The 25,633-nt window shown below is 32.1% G+C and overlaps 4 protein-coding genes and 1 long non-coding RNA gene across 5 annotated transcripts; 4 read left to right on the top strand and 1 right to left on the bottom strand.

The window, feature by feature from the left end:
• LOC130900437 (UPF0193 protein EVG1 homolog) lies at positions 1–7,218 on the top strand. The gene is made up of 4 exons (XM_057811053.1): positions 1–242; positions 489–774; positions 5,338–5,685; positions 7,035–7,218. Exons 2-4 carry the CDS (start codon positions 684–686, stop codon positions 7,172–7,174), a joined length of 579 nt encoding a protein of 192 aa, XP_057667036.1. The 5' UTR covers positions 1–242; positions 489–683; the 3' UTR covers positions 7,175–7,218.
• Positions 7,219–8,753: 1,535 nt separating this feature from the next.
• On the top strand, positions 8,754–11,214 carry LOC130900432 (elongation factor 1-beta'). The gene is made up of 3 exons (XM_057811051.1): positions 8,754–9,178; positions 9,262–9,508; positions 10,836–11,214. The coding sequence occupies exons 1-3, from the start codon at positions 9,099–9,101 to the stop codon at positions 11,160–11,162; spliced, it is 654 nt and encodes a 217-aa protein (XP_057667034.1). The 5' UTR covers positions 8,754–9,098; the 3' UTR covers positions 11,163–11,214.
• Positions 11,215–11,586: 372 nt separating this feature from the next.
• Positions 11,587–17,675, top strand: LOC130900433 (uncharacterized). The gene is made up of 3 exons (XM_057811052.1): positions 11,587–11,756; positions 12,780–12,997; positions 17,267–17,675. The coding sequence occupies exons 1-3, from the start codon at positions 11,684–11,686 to the stop codon at positions 17,591–17,593; spliced, it is 618 nt and encodes a 205-aa protein (XP_057667035.1). The 5' UTR covers positions 11,587–11,683; the 3' UTR covers positions 17,594–17,675.
• Positions 13,475–16,358, bottom strand: LOC130900435 (uncharacterized). The gene is made up of 2 exons (XR_009060182.1): positions 16,023–16,358; positions 13,475–15,960 (listed from the first exon to the last, which is right to left on the bottom strand). It is a non-coding gene; the product is annotated as an uncharacterized LOC130900435 (long non-coding RNA).
• A 772-nt stretch (positions 17,676–18,447) lies between the features above and the next one.
• LOC130900544 (craniofacial development protein 2-like) lies at positions 18,448–18,966 on the top strand. The gene has a single exon (XM_057811240.1). It carries the CDS (start codon positions 18,448–18,450, stop codon positions 18,964–18,966), a length of 519 nt encoding a protein of 172 aa, XP_057667223.1.
• The last annotated feature ends 6,667 nt before the right edge of the window (positions 18,967–25,633 follow it).

Raw genomic sequence — 25,633 nt, 5'->3', positions numbered from 1 at the left:
CATGAAACAGTCACTTGAACTGTTTTTCACATGTTTTAATGTGCATATAATAATATTTCGAATTAAACGATATTATGTTTGCTACTCATGCACGTATAATCTTATGTCTGTTACGTATGCGCAATAATTCCTGGAATTTCGCGAAATTATCGACACGTTAAGTTGTTCTGTTGTGTTTAGTCAAAGATAAATGACTTTCTGGAAGCTTTGGTTAGAGAAAAAAAGTTCATTGATGTACCTAGGTATGTATTATCTACTTTGAGCAAAAATAAAATCATTTTCCTAAAAGACGTGTAGTTTTTTGTATCTCAAAATATATAATATGTACAGTACAATACCACAGTTCGAATATTTACCCTATATATGGTTTATATTGCTAATTTGCATTCTACCACTTTCTAATTCTATAACGGATATTGAACACAATTGGTTGTTCCAGGAAACCAACTTTTTTATACAGATAGTAATTGGTTTTGTATCTATTTCAGACATCTTTTGATTAAATTTACTCTGAAAGTGACAGATATTACACAAGTTACCATAGCAATAATAGTTTTCCTGACACGGTCTTTCATAAGTATCGATTGATTCTGGTGGAGAGTCCAATAGATTTTGAATGTATATTGTATATGTATGCACACCTTGGTTCCAATTTTATTTAAAAAGGAAGTCGTTATCTAAAAATGGAATGGCCCAGTAAGAATATTCCTAAAGGTGGTTTCTTACAACCAGCCAAATGCAAATATACTCCCGAAAAACATGAATTCATTAAACGTGAGTATTTATGTATAATTCCTACAAAACGATTCAGCTTTATTATTAATTTTGCGTTTGGATTTATGACATGATATGAATCTTTTTTTAATTTTTGCTATATTATTTTTATCAAAACGGACCATTTCATGTGCTGACATGTTTCAGATTATTTTATTGGAAATAAAATGAAACCTTTACATTCTTATAAAATGGAATTTCCAAGTTTATAAATATACTAACAGTACGTATATCTATGTATGTTTATATATTAAGGGTAGGTAGTGAGTAAATGTTTATGTATTAAAGGCGACAGTTGCGGGAAGGTAGTTGTTAGTTAGTACTCGTGGTGCATACAAACTTTTATGACATACCAGTTTGTTTTGAACAATAAATATTCTTCCAATTTAATTTCAGTCTCAAAATTTTCTCTGCGTCAAGGTAAAAAATCAACGAAGGATGTCATAAAGACAATCTTGAAACTTATACTCAATGTTTGAAAACATTAACAACACTTTCGAGCTGGGATTTATACGAAAAATTTTCCTCGAGGTCTTTGTGAGTGGAATAGCGGTCCATATGTAAGGAGTAAATTCGATTTTAGCGTTATTGTGTACGATGTTGAAGAAACCTGAAACAGATCGATTTTTAATCTCAAATTAACAATTTACAGTATGAAAATATTATCCCCTCCAGCATCTCCTCTAAATTATGAGCAACCTCTTGAAAATTTTAATGAGAAATGGTGTCATGTGGCACCTTACTGGAAAAGGATTTTAGGCTTCTGTTCAGCAACATAAAGTTTTTAAAATTCAGTGCAATCATAATTGAGAAAAAACAATATTTAGAATGCATTTTTCAATGTTCTTTACAATTAAATTAAATTTTCAAAATGATCACCATCCACTTCTTTACAATAACCGAGGCGATGTTGGAATTCTTGTTCAACATTTTGTATGACCTCAGGGGTTATTTTATTAATTTCTTCCGTTATCCTAACTTTTAAATCAGCAATATTGTCTGGTCTAATAAAATATACTTTAGAAATAATCATGTATTATCGTATCTGTTCTGCTAAGCATCAGGAAAAAGTCTTTGAAGATACTAAAATATTAGTCAAAAAGCCAAATAAACAATTGAATTGAATCTAATAGGCTGCTGTCATTTAGGTATTTTAATTATGATTGATTGTGGTAATGAAACAAGAACTCAGAAAGAGCTGGTGAAATTTTTAATAATAAATACCCTGGTTAACACGCTTGGCAGTCTACAGCAAGATTAAAAGAAAGTTCCGTGAAACTGGACATGTGAAAAATATTGAAAAACCAGGTAGAAATGTTCAATTTGCAGAAGAAAAGTCAGAGGTATTTATAGAGATTGAGGAAAATCCGCTTAAGACAACTCGAGAACTTGCTGTCGACAATGATGTAAGTAAATTATCTATTTTGAGAGTTTTGCATAAAGCAAACCACCCTTACAAAATTAAGTTGGTTCAGAAGTTAAATTAAGATGATTCTGATATAAGGCAAGAATTCTGTGAATTGATGATGGACAGCACGAACGCAGATTTGCAGTTCATGAACAAAATAGTTTTTTCTAATGAATCAATATTTCATTTAAACGGAACGGTTAACAAACAGAACTTTTGCCATTGGAACAGAGAAAATCCTCACTGGATGTGTGAGTCTCACACTCAATCTCCTAAAAAAGTGAACGTTTGGGGGTAGTATCATTAACAATAAAATTATTGACCGTTAATGGTGAGGTTTATATATATGGGTGAGTCGGGAGGAGCGCATCAAACTCTAGGAGTGTATTATACACGTGAAAATAAGGTAAAAAAAATCATATGTTCTTATCCGATTTTTATTTGTTTTCAAGTTATAGCATATTAACAAATAAACAAATTATCACATAAAAATGTTCTTAATAAAAGCGTTCTTTCAATAAATGTTCAAAAATACCGCCATTGACTGCTTCGTCTACGAAGAGCGTTCTCCCAATTGATTCATTTCTTTCTTCTTTAATATGGGCTGCAGTATTCTCAATTCGTCTAATTAGTGCATCCCTTGTTCCCACTTTTATTTTGTAGACTTCATTTCTCATCTAGTTCCATAAACAAAAATCTAGTGGTTTGAGGTCTGGAGATCATGCAGGCCAATTAATGGGACCTCCGCGACCAATCTAACTCCTTGAAAAACATTCGTTCAAATGTTGCTTGACCTGACGAGCGACATATGCAGGAGCTCCATCGTGCTGATAGTACATCTGCATTCTAATATTTACAGGAACATCCTCTAGTAGGCCTTGTAATTAATTTTGTAAGAAATTTATGTAGTTGTCTCCTGTGAGACAATTCTCCAAAATGAAAAGGCTAATTAAATAACTGTCAACCATACCACACCACACGTTTACAGAAAACCGATGTTGAAAATTGCTTTCGACTGTTGCGTGGGGTTTTCGTCCGATCATACATGATAGTTACGAGTATTATTAATGCCATCACGGGTAAATATAGCTTCATCCGTAATGGGTATACTCGTTACAACACGATGATTAGCGTAATCCTCTGGTTGTAGGTGCTGTACTTTCTGTACGTGATAAGGATATAAGCCTTGTTCGTGGAGTATGTTTATCACCCTTTTTTGTGGAATTCCCAATTGAGTGGCAATTCTCCGTGAGCTAGTAGTTGCATCTCCTACTAGAGGCAGAATATTTTTTACTTCTACCAAACCTTGTCGAGAAGCGCGTTCAGATAATATGTTAGCACTGGGAAGCTTATCAGTCTCGCACAATTTATTAAAAACTCTAATAAATACGTTTTTATCAGGATACCTTTGGTGTGGAAAACGTTGACGATATTCCTCAGCAGCAGCTGTAGCATTTCCATTACAGAAATCATAAACAAAAATCATATTTGCATATTCAAAATTTGAATAAGGATCTGGCATTTTGCAACGCTAACAATCACATAAAATCGAAATTAAAAGTTCAGTTACTGTTCACTGTACACTGACAGTTCATCAAAACGTCAGAATTATCAAATGCCTTTGAGCCTCGAACATGGCATACTTTGATAATGTTAAAATTCAGATATAAGTGGAAAGCTAGATGAACATTTTTAATTATTCCATAACTTGAACAAATGAAAATCGGATAAGAACATATGAGTTTTTTTACATTATTTTCACTCCTACAGTTTGGTGCGCTCCTCTTGACTCACCCTATATATATATATATATATATATATATATATATATATATATATATATATAATTTTTTGATTAACTTCTTACTGCCTACATTACAAAGACTTTTTCCTGATATTAATTATCCAAATGAGATAGATCGATCTATTTTGATCAAATGGCCGGCTAGATCCCCCGATTTGACTCCTCTCTATTACTTCTTATAGGATTATTCAAAATCTAAAGTATATTTTAATAGGCCACACAATATTGCTGATTTAAAAGATAGGATAACGTAAGCAATTAACAAAATAACCTCTGAGGTCATACATAATGTTGTACGAGAATTTCATAATTGCCTCGGTTATCATCAAGAAGTGAATGGTGATCATTTTGAACATTTAATTTAATCGTAAAGTACATTGAAAATTACATTCTAAATATTGTACGATATACTATTATCTTCATTCTATGCAAAGTTTTGTTATATTGACATTATAAATATTTTACATCTTAAAAATTAATTTTCTCAAATTTTAAAAACTTCATACTGCTAAAATCCCTTTCCATCAAGGTGCCACACGACCCCATTTCTCATTAAAATTTTCGAGAGGTTGCTTATAATTTAGGAGGAGGAGGTGCTGCTGAAATTTTCATGCTGTAAATTGTCAATTTAAGAATAAAAATCGACCAGTTTCATGTTTTTTATACATAATAACGGTAAAAGTGAATTTACTCCATAAATATGGACCGCATTGTATATCATGATATATCAAATGATATGTTTTACTGTAGGTCACATTATTATTTAGTGAGTATATTTGGTGCATTTCGGCGGCAGAACTTATGAATATGTTAGTCACATACTCGTCTGTAGAATATAGAAAATCAGTATTTGTAATAGTGTCAAAAACTGAATCTGACAAAAAAATAATTTTCACCTTTGACGATAAAGACAAAATGAAGAGTTTTAAACTCATAAGAGATTGCGAGTATATTTCGTTAAAAGACATTGGCAATCCTTTTAGCACCAAGTCTATAATCAACAGCGAGGTTTCAAGAATTTTACAGAAATTAGGGGCAGAGACAACGAAACATGAGTCAACTTTGCTCCGGGAAATTTAGCTATGAGCCTCCCAGAATTTTAATCTTATGTAAATATAATCAAATAATTTATGAATTTAAATATATAATTTGTTAATAAAGAATAAATAAATCGAAAACTCTCCTTGCACCACATTGCCATTATATAGATAGTATCTAAGGTAAGAAAACGCAATATTGTACTGGTATGACAAATAATATTCACTACAATTTTTGTATGAGAAAAAAATAATTCATAACGGGGTATAGAAGAATCTAACTACAGTGAATTACCATACGTTTTTTTTTACAGTATTGGTACAAGAAAGTAAAATGACTCTTTCACAAAATAAGAAAAACAATTACTTTTTGCGAACCGGCGAGCCTTTTCCTTCAAAATCTAAAATTCGTCACCAGCTGCCGGAAGTAACTATAAGACCGGGTAGTTCGAAGAAACGATCCAAGAATGACATAGTAAATTCCGGAGTTTACGAAAGAGAACGGTATGTACCACGACCTTGTTTATTTGACAGGGAAAAAGAGAAGGAGAAACTACAGAACAAGATGGCATTCAACGGAGAGATAGTGGTTAAAAAATCCAAAGTCATAGAGAAAAAAGTTAATCAGGAAACAAAACAAGAAGTGAATAGATTTGATCAATGTAAGTAGAATTGAACAAACTAAACTGTATAAGCTTGGAACATACTTAGGATTATGTTTTCTAGATGGTTCGAAATTTGTAGTTTCCTAGTTATACACAACCTTTTGTTTTGAATTATCCGTTTCAAAGATTTTCATGCTTCGGAAAATAAGGTTTGCAAGTTGTATCAGGTTACTCAATTCGATCAGCCCGCTTGTTGAATTTTGATTGTAAGTCGTAAAGAAACTGAAATATTAAGTAGCGCAATCACACAATCATTTTGGATTATGTGATTGGATTGGATTGGATTGAATCAGTTTGGTTCAGCTGAATAATCTTCCAAGTTACTTAAGGCCGATTCATAAATTTGACTTTCCGTTTGCCGTTGTCGTTCGTAGGTGATGTTAGTTGTTTGGCGTCTATTGTATATATCATAAACTTCAGGTTCCTACCGTTAACCTAAAAATTTTGTCATTCTTTTTGACTTGAATACAGCTTTTTGTTTTCATGATATTTTTGTGTTTTCGTTTGTAATACGGTATTTATAGACGATATTATGGAAAATAACGAAGAGCTTTTTTATTGGTATCATTAGGCGAAATCACGTGACAAACGAATGTGATTGGCTACTTTCTATTGCTACTAAAGTTGCTACGAACGGACGACGGGAAAAGATAAAATTCGTTTATGTTGAAAGTCACCAACGACAGACGACGACGTCAAACGGCAACTATGAATATTCTTATCCATTTCAATGTTTTTAATTTTGTAACAGCAAACGAAAAGTCAAGTTCATGAATCGGCCTTTAAGGAATTTCTTATGTATTTCGAGAGGTTATATAATTCGTAATAACATTAGCCAATAGAAATTACTAATGGATCAATCATAGGATCAGTCATAGTTACGGAGTATAGATAAACTATATGCTTGTCGATCATTTGGGTTTTTTCGGTGGGTTCAACAATATGTGTTGCGATTGTACACATTTTAAATTTTTTCAAAAAGTCACAAATCGCTATAAACAGCTTCGGAATAGCAGTTTTCGGTATTATGTGAAGATCACAAATTTAATATATCATCGTAACGAATACCACTCGAGGAATCGAAAATAATCGATTACTATTTTTCAGTTGAAACTCGCCGTAAAGCTTATATATATATATATATATATATATATATATATATATATATATATATATATATATATATATATATATATATAATCTATTATTTCGAAGCTCTTGTGATTAAGTATGGTAGTTGGAATCAAATTTTTCCATATCTTTTCTATAAATTAAAGCGTCGCGATTTTCTTTATATCAATCAGTGCGATATTCAAAGATATACCCCTTTATTTATTGTTTTTTAGTGGTACAAGAAATTAAGGAACGTGAAGAGTGGCTTGAAGAAATGGATCGACTCGGACAGGGTGATAAATATAGACAAATTATAGAATTGCAGATTCAAGAAAAAGTTCGGGAAATGAATAGAATGAAATGTGCAAGTTAATGTATATATATTTATTAGGGATTATATCGATATATACGGAACAATCATTGAAAAAGATTTCGTACAGGGATAAGCAGGGATAAGCTGTGTTTGTGTTTACAAATTATAGTAATAAAATTATATTATATTATTTTATCTGCTTGAGGGAACCAGCCACCTTTTCGAAAGAAATAGTATATTTTTCAAAAACCGGCACATTATGGCGGACTGCACTATTTGTATGACCACAAAGTTGCAATGCAAACTCTGATAGTGATCCTAAAACACAGATTTTGCTCTCATTGCCATTATTCAATCTCTTCAATTGCATATCACTTACTGCACCTTTTATCTATTTCCGAAATTTATTAGCAGTAACTAAGGTCCTACGTTCACCAAAATGTTGAAAATTGTAATGCCATACGTGGACTGGCGACACAAGCAACATAAATTTGAAGCAAAATGCTACTGAGTAGGGCCAGGACGACAAAAAATACGGTAACTATCGCTGTAAACGCGGATGACGTTGACGACACCAGCAGGAACAACTGCATTTTGCGAGCAACAACAGTGGCAAGTTACAAAATGATTGGTAATTTCAAAATAAGCTCGTAACGCACGCTGCCAAAGCTTCGCTCATGTCAGCCACTTACGACGATCTTATGCTTATATATTGGTTTTAAATTCTGTCGCTTTTGTTCTACCGCTGCGACTGCCTACGTAGGAAGGAACCTAACCAGGCGGCAAGCTTCAAAATTAGACAAAGAATCAGTGCAAGTCATCTATACATCCAAAGTTATGAGAAGTTGGCCTCCTATCAAATCCACGCTGCAGCAGTTTCTGAACTTCGTTCGTTTGAACAGCATATGAGGGAAACACACTCTCTACATTGGCGTTAGAAAGAAGCAAACTCAATACGCAGGGCACAACTGTATTAGCGCGTCCTAATATGTACGCTTCTTTGGCATTAGTGAAAATCTGATCCCATTTCTCCTGAATTGTCAGAGTTGAATCATTGCTAATTTCAGAAAAAACTGGTTTTTGTAATAGGCTACTAAGGTAGATTACTGAGAAGAACGCCATTTTGATTTAGTAGCTTAACTCCCAAATTCGAGACAATCTGTGTCCCGGGGGCAGACAAGGCAGAACACGAGAGAATTGAATGGAAATCGGGTTTTAGGTCTCTTCTGTTATAAAAGTTTTTTCTTATAATTTTTGAGACAGAAAAAAATGTTGACGTTTCAACTACTTCCAGTCGTTATCAAAATACTTTGATACTGTGCAAAAAAACATTTCAAATTTTATTGGAATATTTTACAAATTTAGGTAAGTAGATATGAAAATTTTTTAATCATATGGGTCCTATTTCCCTGCAATCTTTCATTTAATCATTTTTCAATTATGAATTTTTGATAGGGCTACAATAAAGTAAATAAAAATACACAAATTAAGATCAAAGTGGATTATAAAATTGAACAAGTGGAATAATTTAATTTTATAACTGGTATGTATAGTAGTCTTTTTCCAAGTTTGCCAACCCTGTCCATTATTTTTTCTCAAAAGTCTCTATATTAATGCTGAAGTGTAGTATCCGCCTGTCATTACATGTGTGTTCTATCCTATGGTAGACACAAAGTTTGTGTTGTATGAAATTATACAGAAGTGATACATAAATAATTTATTGTTTAATATTAACAGGCAACAAATTTAATGGCTTAAATAATTTTTGAGTTTGGATATCTAGATAATGTTTGTGTTATCGAATGAAAATCACGTGTAATATGAAAAGAATAGACGTTTCGAACGCAATTATGGCCTACGACTATTAGGCTGTCAGACATCTGTAACAGTCATCGAAGCCAAAAAGAACGTAGCAACCTCTTTCAATATCAATTTTAGTGGTCGACATCTGCTACGTTTATAATTGATTAAATATATATTTAAAATGGCTTTTGGAGACTTGAAAACTGAAAAAGGTATAAAGGAGCTCAATAGTTTCTTGGAAGACAAAAGTTACATTAGTGGGTTAGTAAATAATTTTTTCAGTATAACCTTACCTCACACGTGTCTGAGCATTAATATAAATTTTATGGTAAAAATAATTTTAGATATCAATTGAGTCAAGCTGATCTTGATACGTTCAGTCAAGTTTCAAAAGCTCCTGGAGCCAATTTACCACATGCATTAAGGTGGTACAATCATGTAAAATCTTATTCGGCCGAAGAACTCAAATCTCTTGGAATTACTGGTGCTAGTCCCTTAAAATCAGCTACAACTACTACAGCTTCTGCTAACGATGATGATGATGTAGACTTATTCGCTTCTGATGAAGAAGAAGATGCGGAAGCAGCAAAGGTATTCATAATTATGCTTTAAGAACATATCGCACAATCAGTCAAATACCATGAGTAAAAAAAATATCGAGTATTATCTTTCACACTCCAGAGGAGAACTCAAAAACTGACAAAGTTACCGCAATAGTAACTATTTACATGACATCATTTATGATGTGTTTTTTAAGTTTCCCATCAGCAATAGTAAAAGAAAAGAGATTTTTTGCCTGAAGATACTATTTGAGCAGAGTTGCGATATGATATTCTTATAATTACATAATATTTGATTGAATTATTCTGTTGAATATAAATTCACAAACAAAAACTACAATGTCAATTTGTACACTTCAAACATCAAATTAAGTCTCTGCATACTTTCAATAAAGGAGTTTTGTTAGATATGTATCTCAAAGTCTGGGTAAAAGTTGTCCTAAGTTCTTGGAGTTCCTCACTTGGTTGATGAGAATTCAAGGTTCTTTATAGCTGGTCCTAAGTATGCTCAATAGAGATATGGAAGTCCAAAGCATCTTTGACTAAGGCACAAAATAATTAATCATTATCTTCTAAAAAGAGAAAAGTTAGTCCCATCAGCTACATGACATTGGGAATCATCTTTATGTAATTTTCAGAGTCACGTTTCCATCAAGCATTACAAAGTTATACTCATTAATGCCTCTTAAGTAGCAACTTTACCACATCTGAACAAATGGACTTTCTGCAATGCTCTTCATTTTATGGACACTTACACTTTGACTCCTAGGAAATGTTCTATAGCGTAACTTGCCAGTGAACAATACAGACCTTCTCAACGTGCCTGTTCTTAAAAACCATCATAAAACTAAACCTTAAGAAATGTTCAAAACTATCTTATGAGGGGGTGGTACTCATTGGCCATCTACATCTAGATTTTTATTTCAATTATTTAGTTGAACAGAAAAAAATGACTTTCCTTAAACTTAAAACTAATTATCAATTTGGAAACACAGAAATTCGTTTATATATACAGTTTATAATTTGTAACAAATCCAATATTTATAAATTTTTCGAATTTTGTGGAAGATATTATATGGATTCCATCATATTAACAAAAATTATATAGGGCTCTAATAGCCATTTTTTATTATAAATCCTCTATGGTTATAATAGCTGAAACTTGAGCCACCTAAAGATTTTTTTATTCCTTCACAGTAGGTAAATATTTCCATCTTTTAAATTTTAGATATAATCAAATTGAAGCTTATTTATCTATAAATATAGGAGTGTTGAAAGTCTAAACATTTATAAGGCTACTTTGAAATACAATTCATGTACTATTATAATTAGTTTAATTTTTTCAACATTTATTGTAGGTTCGTGAAGAAAGATTGAAAGCTTATGCTGAAAAGAAATCTAAAAAGCCAGAACTAATTGCAAAATCCAGTATAGTACTGGATGTAAAACCTTGGGATGATGAGACTGATATGAAAGAACTGGAAAAAGTGACAAGATCTATTGAAATGGATGGGTTGGTATGGGGTGCATCAAAATTAATGCCAGTTGGCTATGGTATCAATAAACTTCAGATTATGTGTGTTGTGGAAGATGCCAAGGTATCTGTCGATGAGTTAGTAGAGGAGATTGAGAAATTTGAAGATTTTGTTCAATCTGTCGATATTGCAGCCTTTAACAAAATTTAAAACAATACAATTTTGTACAGCATTATGAAGTAATATAATGTTTCTGACACAATAGTTTTTTATTTCATTCCACTTAACTAGTACATTATACGTAAACATATAAATTATGTTTATATCAAATAATGTTTCATTCAAAAAATTTATGATTAGAAGTATTTTACTAGAATTAAAATCGAGTTAACTGTATCTAATTTAAAATTAAATTGATATACCACAGTTGACGAGAAATGTGTATGTATATTGTAGGAAATGCTATAACTCGTTTACTAAAAAAATATAGGTAGATAAGTTGGCAACCTCCATTTTAGAAGCCAAATATAAATTGTACATTTTTACTTGGTATTTTAAATTGTATTTTATTTAGAATATTATCAGTATTTTACACTTGAAGTTTTTATCGTATGATCTAAATCATCACCACTTAATGATATTAGTTTCGTCTTCTTATCTTAGAGATTATAAAATATACCTATACCCTACGCTGTAATAGGAATTATATAGTTTTATGAAATTTCATTAATATGGTTTTTAAAGTTATTCGTCTATTTTTTGTGATTGTATTTTGCTCTCAAGTTATTGGAAGATTAACTCAAGGTAATCCTTTTCCTAAATTTTTTTTAGAGCTAACCCTAATATGAAACGTGGATAAAGATATGCGAGAATATATTACGGGATAATTTCTCCATTTGCTTTGACTGCCATTGAATATACTTATCTGAAGGCACGTAGAACTCTATAGAAGTAGCAGATATTAGTAATTAATACTACTTACAAATGGATCAGTTTTGTTGTATTTGCATCTTCTCAGTACAGACATGGGCTAACATAGATTTTTTTAGAAAGAGGGTTGAAAAATTTGAACATATAAATGTATTTATATTATATTGAAGCAAATGTGCTCTGCTGAACCTATAATGATATAATAATAAAAGTTTCCTTTTGTGGCTCTCAGTAAAGTTTGTAGACTCCTTAATGTAATAAAACTCCTTTAAATCGTACTAGTAGGGTACGGAAGGGTAAAAAGATTCTTTTCACGCCTGGAAAAAATTTTTCTCATTCGCCAATTAAATCAATTTAATCGGTATCTTTGATTTCCACACTTATTTCTAAGAAAGTAATTTTTAATATGAACTTTCTACTATTAAAATGCTAATATAAAAGGTAGCCATAGCCCTCTTGCTCCCCACTGTATGTCCATGAGCCCTAATAAATATTCCATAACTGCTAAGCTCCATAACATGAAGAAATATTTAGTTTCGAAATTAACATTATTTATATTTGAATTGTCACCCAAATGATTAAAATCATTACATGAATTTTCTAGAAATAAATTATTGAAATCTCTTTCCTCAATCAAAAGATGTGTCTTTTCTAATTTTGGAACTTTTGGGAAATTTACCCCCATGGATGATACTTTTTTCCACTAAATTAGTGCTTCTTCATATGTATTACAAAAGAATTTTTTATAAACTCATTTAAATCAATAACATTGCTTCTCAAGGGAAATTAAATTCTGTAAAATTATTTTTGTATGATTTACTTACTTAAGTGTAGGTACAGTATAATATCAATGAAAGAATATAATAAAAACAAATTAATTGTTGTCCCTATTCACAGAAGATTTGTTGGAATGGGTTCCATACGATCCCAATGATGTACCTTCTGATGCAATTCCAACTGGTTATACAATGGAGGATAAACGTATTTATATAGGTAGAGTTCATTTGCTCGATGGAGATAAGGAAGGATATGTACCATCAAACATTATTGAAGGAGAAGAATGCGTGTATGGATTATTGGACTCCGATATTAAATATGTCTGTCAAAATATTTCGGTAATAATTTTTTTAAAACTATAGTATCTAGGATCTAGTAGATTTACAAAATGACTATAATTGACTAAGTTGAATATTAGTCGCAATATTATGTTGGTGCGTTATACATTTTTCATTGAGTATTTAAAAATGAACTTCCCGAATTGTGAAGGTGTTATCACAAACTCCCTATTTTCTAGACATTTCACATAGATGACCCAAGGTTGAATCAATTTTTTAATTGGAGTTCAGATTCCTAGATGGATTTACCAGCATAAGTAGGTATCAAGCTGGCATATTTGACACAAAACTGGATAACTTAATGTTAGTTGTACAGTTTCTTTTGATGATTTATTATCGTTGGATTGTGCTGTGTTTTTGTGTATAGTGTTTATTTATGTAAAATTCTAAATATTTTGTGTAAATGTTCCCAAATTTTCATAAGGATTGGGAATGTTTTAATAAATTGATGCTGGATATATAAAAAACTAAATTTACTGCAAGGGATTTATTATAAGTTCATGTAATAAAATTTACTAAAATTAGCTCCAAATACTCAATATGTGACATTTAGTAACAATTAGTTATTTTGGTATGCAATATTTTATTTAAAAAATAATATTTTCTTCAAGTTTTATTTTTATCTTATGAATAAATAATAACACGTTTTGTCCAGGTTATTATTATACCTAATATAATAAAAGGTGTATCATATTACTGCTAAAACCCGATCTATCCTCATTTAACTTGGGTAAGGAAATAAGTACTCTTACAATAACTTTAATATTTTTATCCTAATAAGATTACAGCTAATAAATTCGTAAATTTATTTTTTTTATAATAGTTCTCAAAATTTTATCTTTTGTTATATTATATCTTGAAAATATGCCATTTTGAGAAATATTATAAACAAAAACATACATTTGAATGTTGATTAGTTTGCAGTATGAATTACCATCAAATGATTTAAATTACACGCCATTAATAAAATTTAAATTTGCCAGTATTTATGAAGGATGTCATATTAATAGTTCAGGTTTAGACCCCCAGTCGACGTCAATTTTGTTAGAACAAATAACATTGTCGTGATCCATCTATATATAGGTGATCTGTGGGTGTTAAATAGAACTAAAATAAAGGTCGCACTCAGCGGATGTAGCGATTAGCATATAGAAAAACGAACATAATTTAAAATCAAATTATGGAGTATATATCATGGAGCTTCAATTCATTTTTCTCATCGTCGTGACCGAATTCAATCATTTTTGATCACAGAACACAGTTGATTTAACAAATTTCAAATCTGGTTCTGTCTCAGTTTTTGTTCACTTTTCTCACGTTTCAGTTCCGCTACCGCTACCTAGTACTCCAAAAGCGCTCCAAAACATGACGTCCGCTCCAGAATGTGTTGAGTTTGTAGGGTATGTGTCACCGAACTAATCCGCTAGGGCTGTACAACAGTTGCACAGCAGTTTCGTTCGCTTAATGCGACCAATGATATCAAAATCGAAGTTGGAGAGCTGTAACTTTTTTGAGAAAAAACTGGATGTAGTGGAAATCAGAAAGTTATACGTTTATATTAATAAGTCGATATCAATGGATTAACCTATCTTGAATCCTACCAAAATTACAATATATGATTTTCACTATGGTTATATATGTGGGAGCATTTTGGAGAAGAAAAATCTGGTCTCTATATCGTTACACATAGTTTGATTTATGATGATAACAAACGATAGAAATCCTTATCTCGTCATTTTTAACTCTTTCTCGTCATGTCTTCAATTTTATATTTTACTAAATTCAATTTCCTGCGCAAAGTTTTTATGAATATTATAGGGATACCAAAATACTGTCGTTATATATTCATCTCTTCAATGACTCAGTGCCTCGATAAAATGATTAAGAATCGTGTAGAATAATATTAGGTGGAATGCACCGTTCAAAACCAAGGGCCTAAAATTTTATGCATTTTAATACTCCTAGAGGTTTTTATTAACTTTTAATGTTGATTCTAATAAAGAAACAAACAAAAAAATCTTCGTATGTATTCCATCTACATGGCGACAAGTAGGATATTGTCTTGACGGGGAACTCAAATTGAAATGTTGCAAATCCTGTCCTCGAGGTTTTTCGATAGATTCGACATTTCTTTAGCCCTCTACTGCAGGATATGTTTGATGATGAGGACGAACACCTGGAACAACAGAAGCAAAATCTAAAGCTGTCATACATTCTTCCCTTCTTCAAAAATATAAACAATTCTAATAGAAAAACAAATTATGTCATATGTTCTAATGAATCTCAGTTAGCACTCCATCTACAAGGTGACCAGTAGGATACTGTCTTGGAGGGGAACACAAATTGGAATGTTGCAAATAGTGTAACCTGTCCTCGAGGTTTCGACATTTTTTGCGAAATGAGAATCTTATGAAGTTTATTTTTTTAAAATAACATCTAAATGACGGCCCTCTCGAAGACGGCACTCCTCTAAACGCGAACGCAAATTTGTGAAAACTCTTGTCTTGTCTGGGGTGATTGCAGCCATTTCATGGCGAATATTTTCCTTTAGCTGACTGATGTCCCTCGGATTGTTCATATAGACTATATGTTTGAGCTGTCCCCACAAAAAAAATCAAGAGGCGTGAAGTCAGGGCTACGTGGGGGCCAAGGGATATCACCTCTTTTGTTAATTAGTCTGTCTCATAGCCGCCATAGAGTCATTTGATATGTGACAGGTCGCTCCATCTTGTTGGAACCAAGTTCTCATATTCGCTATTCTTGTTCTCGCAAGTTCTGGAGTCAAATATCCCTCTAACATCGCAACATAGTGGTCGGTGTTAACGGTGATGTTTCGTCCTTGTGAATCTTCAAAAAAGAAAGGGCCAATAATTCATTTGCTGTAGATTGCTGCTCATACCGTTACTTTCGGACAATGCTATTTTGTCGGTTTACGAACCCATTTAAATGAAAATGAGCCTCATCTGAAAAAAGGATGTTGTCATAAGTGGAAAATCGACTAAGCATTTCTTCAGCAAATGCAAACCTTGCTCCAAAGTCGGTATCTTTTAATTCCTATGATAACTGTAGCTTATAAATATGCAGTTTAAGACCCAACTTCAAAATTCGCTATAAACTTCGTCGCGACAAGATTAAAGCTACCGATCGCTTCCTGTAGACACATGCGAATATCTTCGTACTGACTCCTTCACCTTATCAATATTGTCTGTCCTAGACGTTCTTTGAAGACGCTGGTGGTTCAAACGTGGAACCAGTTTTAATCCATATTCTGACGATACAGTCGCCTTGTCAAGACGTATGAACGACCGTTCTCGTAACACGTGCGAACACAAAAAGCGCGACGCTTTCCGTCGAAGTGACTGATGGCTACTAAAACTCTACGAGTTTACCTCGCGAAAAAAGATGATGCAATATGCACGTTCTATTGCGCGACCCGTTAATATTAACATAATTCCTAGTCTCAGCAATTAATATTTCAGTTTTAGCACTTCGTTTTTTGTATATAACTAGTTTGAAAATATATGAGGAATGATTACAAAAAGTTTTCACTAAAGGAAAGTTGATAGATGCTACATTTAAAATATCTCTCATTTCCTTCGTTAATAGGGAACAGCTGTTTTTGTATTAAAACTTTCATAACGATGATTTTAAAACAAAACTCATTTTCTGGTGTTACAAATGGTTATAACACAAACGTTAAAAATCAGTTTTAGGTATCTAATCTAACTTAATTATAAGTAGGTCTTTTTAATAGTGAGTTGTAGTTTGTGTTTTATTATAAAAATTGGTGATAAAAATAGGTCTAATGGTTAAAGGATATTTTTGCACATGGAGATGAATGAAAAATTGATTTACTGTTGCAGATCCATTCTAAAGAACTGCGTCAATTATTTCATAAGTGTATTTTGGATCTTTGATCATATGTCTTTTTCTCAATATTTCCAATTGTAATTAAAAACAGGGCCTATCAGTACTTGCTTCAATACCAAACGATATATGTCCTCTTTTAAATTTGCTTTATGAGCGAAGCATATTTTCTCGAACTTTCATCATTAAATGTTGTTGTTCATTTAGACCAACTTTGAAATGTGCAGTTACTCAACTTATTACTTAAGGATGATGGCGTTCAAAATGCGGTGTTGCCAGCTCTAACTACTCTAGTTTTGTGGCCCTCGTATAATATTTGAAGCTCGAAATTTTCATGATCTGTTGACAATAACTGTTTTATTTCTATTTAGAGAATATATAAGAGAACAGTTTTTTTTTCAGATTTTGATTGGAAAGAATACTTATTTATCCGACGTTTATTGGTATACAGCTAGACCCTCATACTTCATGTCATTATTTGATTCTGACGAATATCGTCCCGTCCGAGTTGGTTGGGAAGTAGGAACAGATAATGACACACCATTCAATTCATCTTTGTATTTTGCACGAGTATATTTTGGTGGGGAATATTGGAATTCGAAAATCTATACCAGCCGACCCGACGAAGAGAAGAATAATATTGGATATTTTTCCTACGTGAATTTTTATAGTGGTGATGTGGAATGTTACGGAAGCAGCTATTACGACGTGTTATTATTTAAATTTTAATAAAAAATTTCGCATTTTAATGGAAAAGTTGTAATGTTTTTTGAAATTAAAAAAAATAGGAAATAAATGCGTTAAACAAGAATTGTATCATCTTAATATTTTTGAAACAAAACTGAAAATAGTTTTATCCACAAATCCACTGATAAGAGAATTCAAAGATTCAAAAATAATCTGACCCACTTCACAATTTAAATTTCTTAATGCGGTCACTGTGTGAGGGGAGGTTAGGTTATATAAGTATTATTGCTAAATGTATCCCACTTGGAATGGAGATAATCGCTGTTCACCTCTTTTTTAGGAAGTTATTACTCCCGCAGTAATTGATGGTGAGTACTTTTTGTTGAAAAACTGTGCTTTTGGACACTTGGTATTGATGGTAAAACTTGAGCTTGAACAAGCAACAGAGTTTCGAAGAGAACCATTAGAGAACAGATTTGTATTGAACAGAATTGTAATATGAATGTTCACATTTCTTTAAAGTGAAAATGATTCTCCGAAGAAATGAGAATTATAAAATATTAATGTTGAAATTATATCGATTTCTACTTCTACATCAAACAAAAGTCTGTTTCTGAATCTTCCTCAGATCCAATTTCTGCACAACAAAAATCATTTTGCTCGTTTTGATGGACTGCTTTTAGGAAAAACAATTTTATAGGAATAAGTTAGAGAGCAACTCCGTCTGCAGGGTTGATGGGTGGATTGAGTAGCTCAATGACTTTGTTGCCGGTTCCAAGCCCGGAAAAAGGAGGAGGGAGTCTTCAGATCAGATTAGCACCCTATCTGAGGACTTTGAATACATTAGCGGTCATAGAACCAAGGTTGTGCCTCGGATAAACAGGACGGATTTAACAATGATGACCAATGCAAGGAACCGGACAACGTACCAATGGAAAACAAAAAATATATTAAGAATAGCCACTTGGAATATTAAATCTTTAAATACAAGAGAACAGGAACTTACTAAGGAACTCATGGATGCAAAGGTAGACATATGCGCTCTTCAAGAAACTAGGAAAAAAGGCAAGGGTCAAATTATGTTAGATAACTACATAATGATATATAGTGGCGTACCAAAGGAAACAAGAGCCAAGGAAGGAGTCGCCATATTAGTTCAGAAAAGATTAACTATACAGATTGAAGAGTGCAAATACGAATCAAAGAGAAATGTTGCAATTAGAATGAGATTGGGAGAAGAGCTAGTCAATATCATAGGAATATATGCGCCGGAAAATAATAGAGAACAAAACATCAGAGAGAGATTTTTCGAAGACCTAAAGACATCAATAAATGATATGCCATCAAAAGGGTCCATGATTGTATTGGATGACTTCAATGATCGAATTGGAAATGACATCATCCCAGGAATATAACAACGATTCAACGAAAATGTCAAGAACGAAAATGGGGACCTTTTAATAGATCTATGCAATACAAATGAATTACGCATAAACACTACGTTTTTCCCACATACAAATACAGTACATATATACCTTTGAAAACACAAGAGGACATAGATCCATGATCTATGCATGATCAATTATATACTAACTAATAGAGAAATACATCTGTCCAAAATCTTAGACGTAAAAGCACTAACTTCGGCAGAAGTAGGGAGTAACCACAAATTAATCATGGGAAAAATAAGAATGGTAAAATCAATTTACAATAACAACACACCATCACAAAAATAAGAGTTGAAAGCTTACAAGAACAAAGTACCTATATGAAAGCAGACTTAAGGAAGCGAATGAGAGAAATCGAATCACGGATGATGATGAAATAGAGAAGAGTTGGCTAAAAATAAAAACTAATATTCTAAAAGCCGCAAAGGAATCTCTCGGCGAGAAAATAGTGGACAAAAATAAAGAGCTCAAAAAGAAAACGCCATAGTTTGTGAGAACTATGAGAAGATTCGCAAGGAGACGCATAGGCTCGTCAGAATGACTAAAAATAACCACTGGGAACGCTTCTCAAAAGATCTAGAACATGACTTCTACGGATTACAAAAGGAAATATTGAAATTTATAAGAGGACAGAGGCAAGAAATGAAAGAAATAGTAGAAGTAAAACATATAGGAATAAAAACCTGGATAAACTACCTAAAAATATTGTACTCACAAAACAAACTCACAACAGAATAACCGGAATCACCAGAAATCACAACTGATGAAGAGACCAGACTAAGTACAAAGGAAGTGGAGGAAGCTCAGAGAAAACTAAAAAGCCGAAAGGTTACAGGCAGTAATGAATGGATAGCAAATGAACTTTCAAAAAATTGTGAGAAAGCAATAACTGAGCAGTTGGAACTGTTCATTAACAAAATATTAAAACAAAAAAAAGTACCTGAAGAATGGAACACAAGTATACTAATTCCACTGTTTAAAAAAGGTGACAGAAAAGAACCGGAAACGTATAGAGGAATCGATCTTTTAAACACTACTCTAAAAATGATAACCAAACCTTTAATCCAACTAATAAATAATATCTTTTGAGGAAGAACAATAAAGTTTTAGAAGTGGGAGATCATGTACAAACACAGTATTTGTAACTAGAAAAATCACAGCGAAAGGTCTAGAATATAACCAATAGGCGTTCATTTGTTTAATTGACTTGACAAAATCCTTTGACAAAGATAGATTAAAAGACGTGGTTCACTATTTGTACAATAGACAAATACAGTTAGACATCATCAAAACAATCGAAAACATATATAAGGACAACAAAATACAGGCTAGAATAGACGGACAACTTAGGTACAGAGGAAATAAATATAGGCACGGGTATAAGATAGGCAGATTCCTTAAGCCCCCCACTTTTTAATCTCATAATGGATGAAATAATAAAGGCAGTGAAAAGGAGAAAGGGTTATAAGATGGGAAATAGAAAGATAAAAATTCTCTGCTATGCAGATGATGCTATCCTCTGCAGAAAGTGAAGACGACTTACAAAGATTGATCCACATAGAAGCAAAGAAGCTAAACATGGTATTTCATCCCAAAAAACAAAAACACTGGTCATTAGCAAAGAACCGATTAGATGTAAGATAGAAATTGACGGTACCAGCATTGAACAGATTATGGAAACTAACTACTTAGGCATCACACTATCAAGCTATGAAGATGCAGAATCAGAAGTAAAAAACAAATAGAGAAAGCCAATAGAGCAGCAGGATGCCTCAATAATACAATATGAAGAAACAAACATATTAGAACGGAAACAAATACTAGAATTTACAAAATTATTATAAGACCAATAATGACATACACAACAGAAACGCCACCGGCCACACCAAACACAAAGAATGCTGGAAACAGCTGAGATGAGAATACCGAGGAGAATCACGGGGAACACTCTGAGAGATCGAGTACCGACTACATTAGAACAACATGTATTGTGGAGAAGATTAACGAGTGGTTATTGAATAGAAAAAAAGAATGAAACAACCATATAAGTAGAATGACAGATGATAGGGTAGTAAAGATCGCAAGAGACAAATCACCGGCCGGGAGGAGAAGTGTCGGTCGACCCCGGAAAAGATGGAGCGATAATATAACTCATAAGCACAACAAAAGAATGAAACATGCAGAATTGCCTTTAGAAAAATTAGAAGAAGAAATTGGAGAACCATGAACAAATGAGTGCTTGGTAGGTTCTTTCAAGGTAGTACATTTTCCTTTGAAGTTGATCTCTTATGTTACTTTCTGAAAATAATGAGATCTTTTTATCAAAGAGTCCCCTGTCAAATTATGTTTTCAAATATATTCTGCTCTAATTTTTGTTTGGAAACAAACAAAATGAAAATCTTTCGTACAATGACCTAATTTACAGCGAGTTACATCGAGAGCAATAATCTTACGAGAGGACATTATTTTTATCTGTGAAATCTAGATTTTAATCTTTGAATGAAATTGAATCATATTTGAAAGAGGTGGAACGAGTAGTGCAAATTGAAAAGCAACGCACTTATAATAAAACAATGAATATCACAAAAACACGGTTCACATGCGGTGTGTCAGTATGAATAGAACCAAAGGTTCTAGAAATTCCAATTTAGAGGAAAACTTTAAACTCTAAAATCAGTATAAAGTTTGTCAATACTGAAACTGATCGTAAGATTACATAGAATTCGGCATTTATAATATAAATTAAATAGCTTTCAGTTCTTCAGATTTTAAGGCATTTCTTTATATACATATATAAAGTATACATACAGCTACACATAGTATGTTTGGTTGTCGGTATTTAATTTCCCCCTCATTTTATTTTTTACGTTCATGAAATGTATTCTTATCTATAAAAAATTAAGTATATATTTTTTAAAAACCATCTTTTGAAATATACTAAACAACAAGAAAAGGAATTTTTATAAGTTTTAGTAGGTATTATTTAGTAAAATAATAGAATTTTTGCATGAGTAGGTACTTTAATTGCGTTGCGACCCTGTCCACTGCAGAAACAAGCTGCTCACTAATGACACGGTGTTAAGTACTGAAACACTACGTATAAGGATTAGAGACCGTCGCACTATAGTAAGAGGACTATTAATAAACTGATTGGATCCAAAAGAAATATCATGAAAAGGTAAACTAACCTGATGATACATTTACTATGTTAAAGAAAATAGTCATACGATTAGAATTGAGTAAAATCTTATTCAAGATGATAAGTCTGAAGAAATCATGGAAGAAATAGTAGAAGAGAACTTAACCTCAGCATCACTAAGGAAGTATTAGACATTACAGAAAGAATTACTCAGTCAAGAAGTTCACGTTATAGTATAAATACTGAGAAATATAAGGATTTTGATGAAAAACCAAACAAGGCAATGCATTTGAGAGTGATGGAGTTCGATACTTGTCTGCTATTCATGATTATTTGCTAATAAGTCAACAAGTGTAGAAGCTGAAGGGACGTTTCGACCGCAGGTGTATTGGAAGTCGCCTAGCAGAAGACACGATTAACACTATTTGCTTTGTACGATCCTTTATTCAAAATCAAAATTGATTTTTTTATAATATATAAAATAAATTATTATTTACCTTAAGTTGGTTAAACTTCTTCTTCTTCTTCAGGTGCCATCTCCATTTAATGAAGGTTGGCGACAATTTCGGCATACTTATTTCGGTCCTGAGTGGTGCGAATTAAATATGATGATTCAAACAAGTCCAATAGCGTATGTTTTTTAACCATTAATGTTGTCTGCGACTAGGTCTCACGTGTTCCTTCGATTTTTCTTTCTATTATTAATTTCACTATATCATACTTGCTGCGGTATATGTGTCCTAGAAAAGCGGCCTTTCTTCTTTTTATTGTTGTAAGTAACTCTCTTTTCTTTCCTATACGTCTAAACAATTCTTGGTATATGTTGAGTCCATGATATTTTTAGTAGTCTACGGAAGATTCACATTTCAAAAATCTTGAGTCTGTTCATGGTATCCACTTTTAATGTCCGTACAAGAAAACTGAGTGCACGTACGCCTTTACAAAACAGTATCTTAAGTTCATGTTAAAGGAACATTGCTCTAGCTTGTTTTATAGGTCTTGTTATGGCCATTACTTTTGTTTTTGTTACATTAATTTTCATGCTTAGTTGATCTCCCACTTCTACAACTTTGTTGATTAGACGTTGAAGGGCTTGTGGATTGTCTGCATGACGTATGTTGTTAAACTAAAAAGTTGTAATTATAATACTCATTCTAGTGTTAGTGAAGGTGAAGTTGATTTTATATACATACCTTTATAGTGATATAGGAACTATTCCTGATAATTAGGTGAAAAATCAAACACATGATTTTTGAGGTTTTCAATTATTCCTTATAGATGTCGAGCATCTGTTCGAAGATGATCATTTTTGTCAAATCCTTCCATTTTGATTCATAGTCTATCTATGGTAATTGCGAAGAGAGATTGATGACAACCGCTGCAAAAAGTCGTGCATATACCTTCTATAAATTCAAAAATGATGAAATAATTTGTTTTATTTTATATTATTGTAGGAAATAGAAATAGATGTGCATACAAAACTTGCAAGAACAATTTTTAGTGAATAATAATCATTCAACCAGTTAATGGGAAAAAATGTTTGACACAGAGGTATGAGCTTTTCCTATCAGAAAAATCGATGGATCTAGGCATGTTAGTGATAATATCGTTTACAATTTTGTACATTTTATTATTATTTATATATTTATATTTTGGTGATCTTTCGCTTTTTTAATTGAGTATTTTAAGGCACCAAACTAAAACTAAAAAAAATCGATACCCAAGTTCAATTAGTGCAGGAGAGATCGACGAATGAGTATCAGTTATTTTCTCATCTATTAAATTTTTTTCTTATTCTTCGATGAAGTACTGTAAAGTGTCTAAAAATATATGAAAAAAAAATTGATAAATCTCTTTTATTCTCTATTCAATATTTGATAATATCCAAGAGTAAAGAAAATAATTTTTTGTCTGTTTTTACATTGGTGATTACCCTTTAACATGTATTGTAAATTTTACGGATTTTTAACTAATTATTTGAAAATAAAAGTTATGGCCAACTTTCATTTACATTTCAGTAAAGTTTCTAAATACAAATTGTACCAAAATTTAAGTCAAAATTTCTATTTTTTAGTATAATTTGAATGAATTTGATAATATTCTCTCTATATTTAATTTATTAATTTTCTCCTTTCTAGTTTCAGATAGACTATAACGTTTGAGTAAGAGTTTACAAGTGTTATGAGATAAATTGACTTTTTTATTCACATCGCTAATGAAATTCGATCTCCAAACATAGGATCGAAGTAATTAATATTAAAAAATTGAATAATTGGTAGATGATTTAAGGTCAATTCAAGTAAAATAAAAAATTATAAAAATGAGTAAAACGCCCTAAATTTTGTTACTTTTTATTTATTATAGCTTTCAAAAAATGGATTAACCATGTACCAGTATAATTGTTGATAAGCATAGTTGCATACTATGTGAAAAATTAGGTTCATCATTCGGAACGAACTCACATTTGGTTGAAATTATAAAAATAAGCAGGGGAGTAACCACTTTGAGAGCTGTTTCCAGCTCATGACAGTATGGACTATTACGTCACCTGCAAACTTAATACGTATATGCCCATGCAAGTTGTTGTCAAAAATATATTGAAATTTATAAGGAGAAGCAAAATGAAATTTCATGTTCGTTCACCTCTGGAAAAAAACTTCGGGAGTAGCACTGATGTATTAAACTTCGATTGGGAAAAGAAATGTGTCTTTTTTGAGCAAGAAGCTGATAAAGCAAAAGAAGTAAATTTGATTAAAAATCGACGAAGACAAATTTCATACATCAATACGGTAACTTTGAGTGAGCCGTACAGAAAAATGACTATTATTGCGAAATTCATAAAAGAAGTGCTGGCGGAACAGATTTACAGACACTTGAAATAAAATATCATGTCAATTGTTATAATTCGATTAAAAATTCTAATCACCTGATTAACGTTAAAAAGAAAATTAGTCCAAGAAATGTGATGATCGCTTCTGCAATGGAGCAAATATATAAGTACACATGCCAATTCACCATTCAAGTGACCGGAAAGTCACATAGTTGTTGCAGAAAATTGCATTTATTTATCCCACTTCGAATAATCTGCATGTACTGAAGATTTTCCATTTATAAACTGGCTTAGTCCTGTATCACTAAACGATAACCCATGATTTTATCTTCTATACAGTGTGATTCATTAAGAATGTCCAATCTCTGAACTTTAGATCCTAGACCTCAAAATATGATGATTCTGCTCAACATGCCTTATGCAAATATTGCTAGTTTCAGAGGTACGGGGTGCTCAAAGTTTAAATTTAAATTTTGATTTTCGCAATAATTTTTTATGTTTACACAATTTCTCTTTGAAAGTTGGCAATTTTACGTTTTTTGACATGAGGAATCATAATTTGCACTCTAATTTAACATTGCTAATAGAGGGCGCTAATTATACTTGTTTGTGTTAATTAAATCAAAGTAAACTTTTTTGGGCTAAACTTACAACTAAAATAATAA

This window comes from Diorhabda carinulata, chromosome X, assembly GCF_026250575.1.
Source record: "Diorhabda carinulata isolate Delta chromosome X, icDioCari1.1, whole genome shotgun sequence".
NCBI classification, from domain to species: domain Eukaryota; kingdom Metazoa; phylum Arthropoda; class Insecta; order Coleoptera; family Chrysomelidae; genus Diorhabda; species Diorhabda carinulata.
The sequence above is the reverse complement of the archived record's forward strand: the minus strand, read 5'-3'. Positions and strand labels throughout refer to the sequence as shown.

Coding starts and splice junctions, on each gene's coding strand:
- LOC130900437 (XM_057811053.1), top strand. CDS start 684: ATGGAATGGCCCAGTAAGAATATTCCTAAAGGTGGTTTCTTACAACCA. Junction 775..5,337: donor AAAACATGAATTCATTAAAC/GTGAGTATTTAT, acceptor TTTTTTTTACAG/TATTGGTACAAGAAAGTAAA. Junction 5,686..7,034: donor AGTGAATAGATTTGATCAAT/GTAAGTAGAATT, acceptor ATTGTTTTTTAG/TGGTACAAGAAATTAAGGAA.
- LOC130900432 (XM_057811051.1), top strand. CDS start 9,099: ATGGCTTTTGGAGACTTGAAAACTGAAAAAGGTATAAAGGAGCTCAAT. Junction 9,179..9,261: donor GACAAAAGTTACATTAGTGG/GTTAGTAAATAA, acceptor AAATAATTTTAG/ATATCAATTGAGTCAAGCTG. Junction 9,509..10,835: donor AAGATGCGGAAGCAGCAAAG/GTATTCATAATT, acceptor CATTTATTGTAG/GTTCGTGAAGAAAGATTGAA.
- LOC130900433 (XM_057811052.1), top strand. CDS start 11,684: ATGGTTTTTAAAGTTATTCGTCTATTTTTTGTGATTGTATTTTGCTCT. Junction 11,757..12,779: donor TATTGGAAGATTAACTCAAG/GTAATCCTTTTC, acceptor CCCTATTCACAG/AAGATTTGTTGGAATGGGTT. Junction 12,998..17,266: donor ATGTCTGTCAAAATATTTCG/GTAATAATTTTT, acceptor TTTTTTTTTCAG/ATTTTGATTGGAAAGAATAC.
- LOC130900544 (XM_057811240.1), top strand. CDS start 18,448: ATGATGACCAATGCAAGGAACCGGACAACGTACCAATGGAAAACAAAA.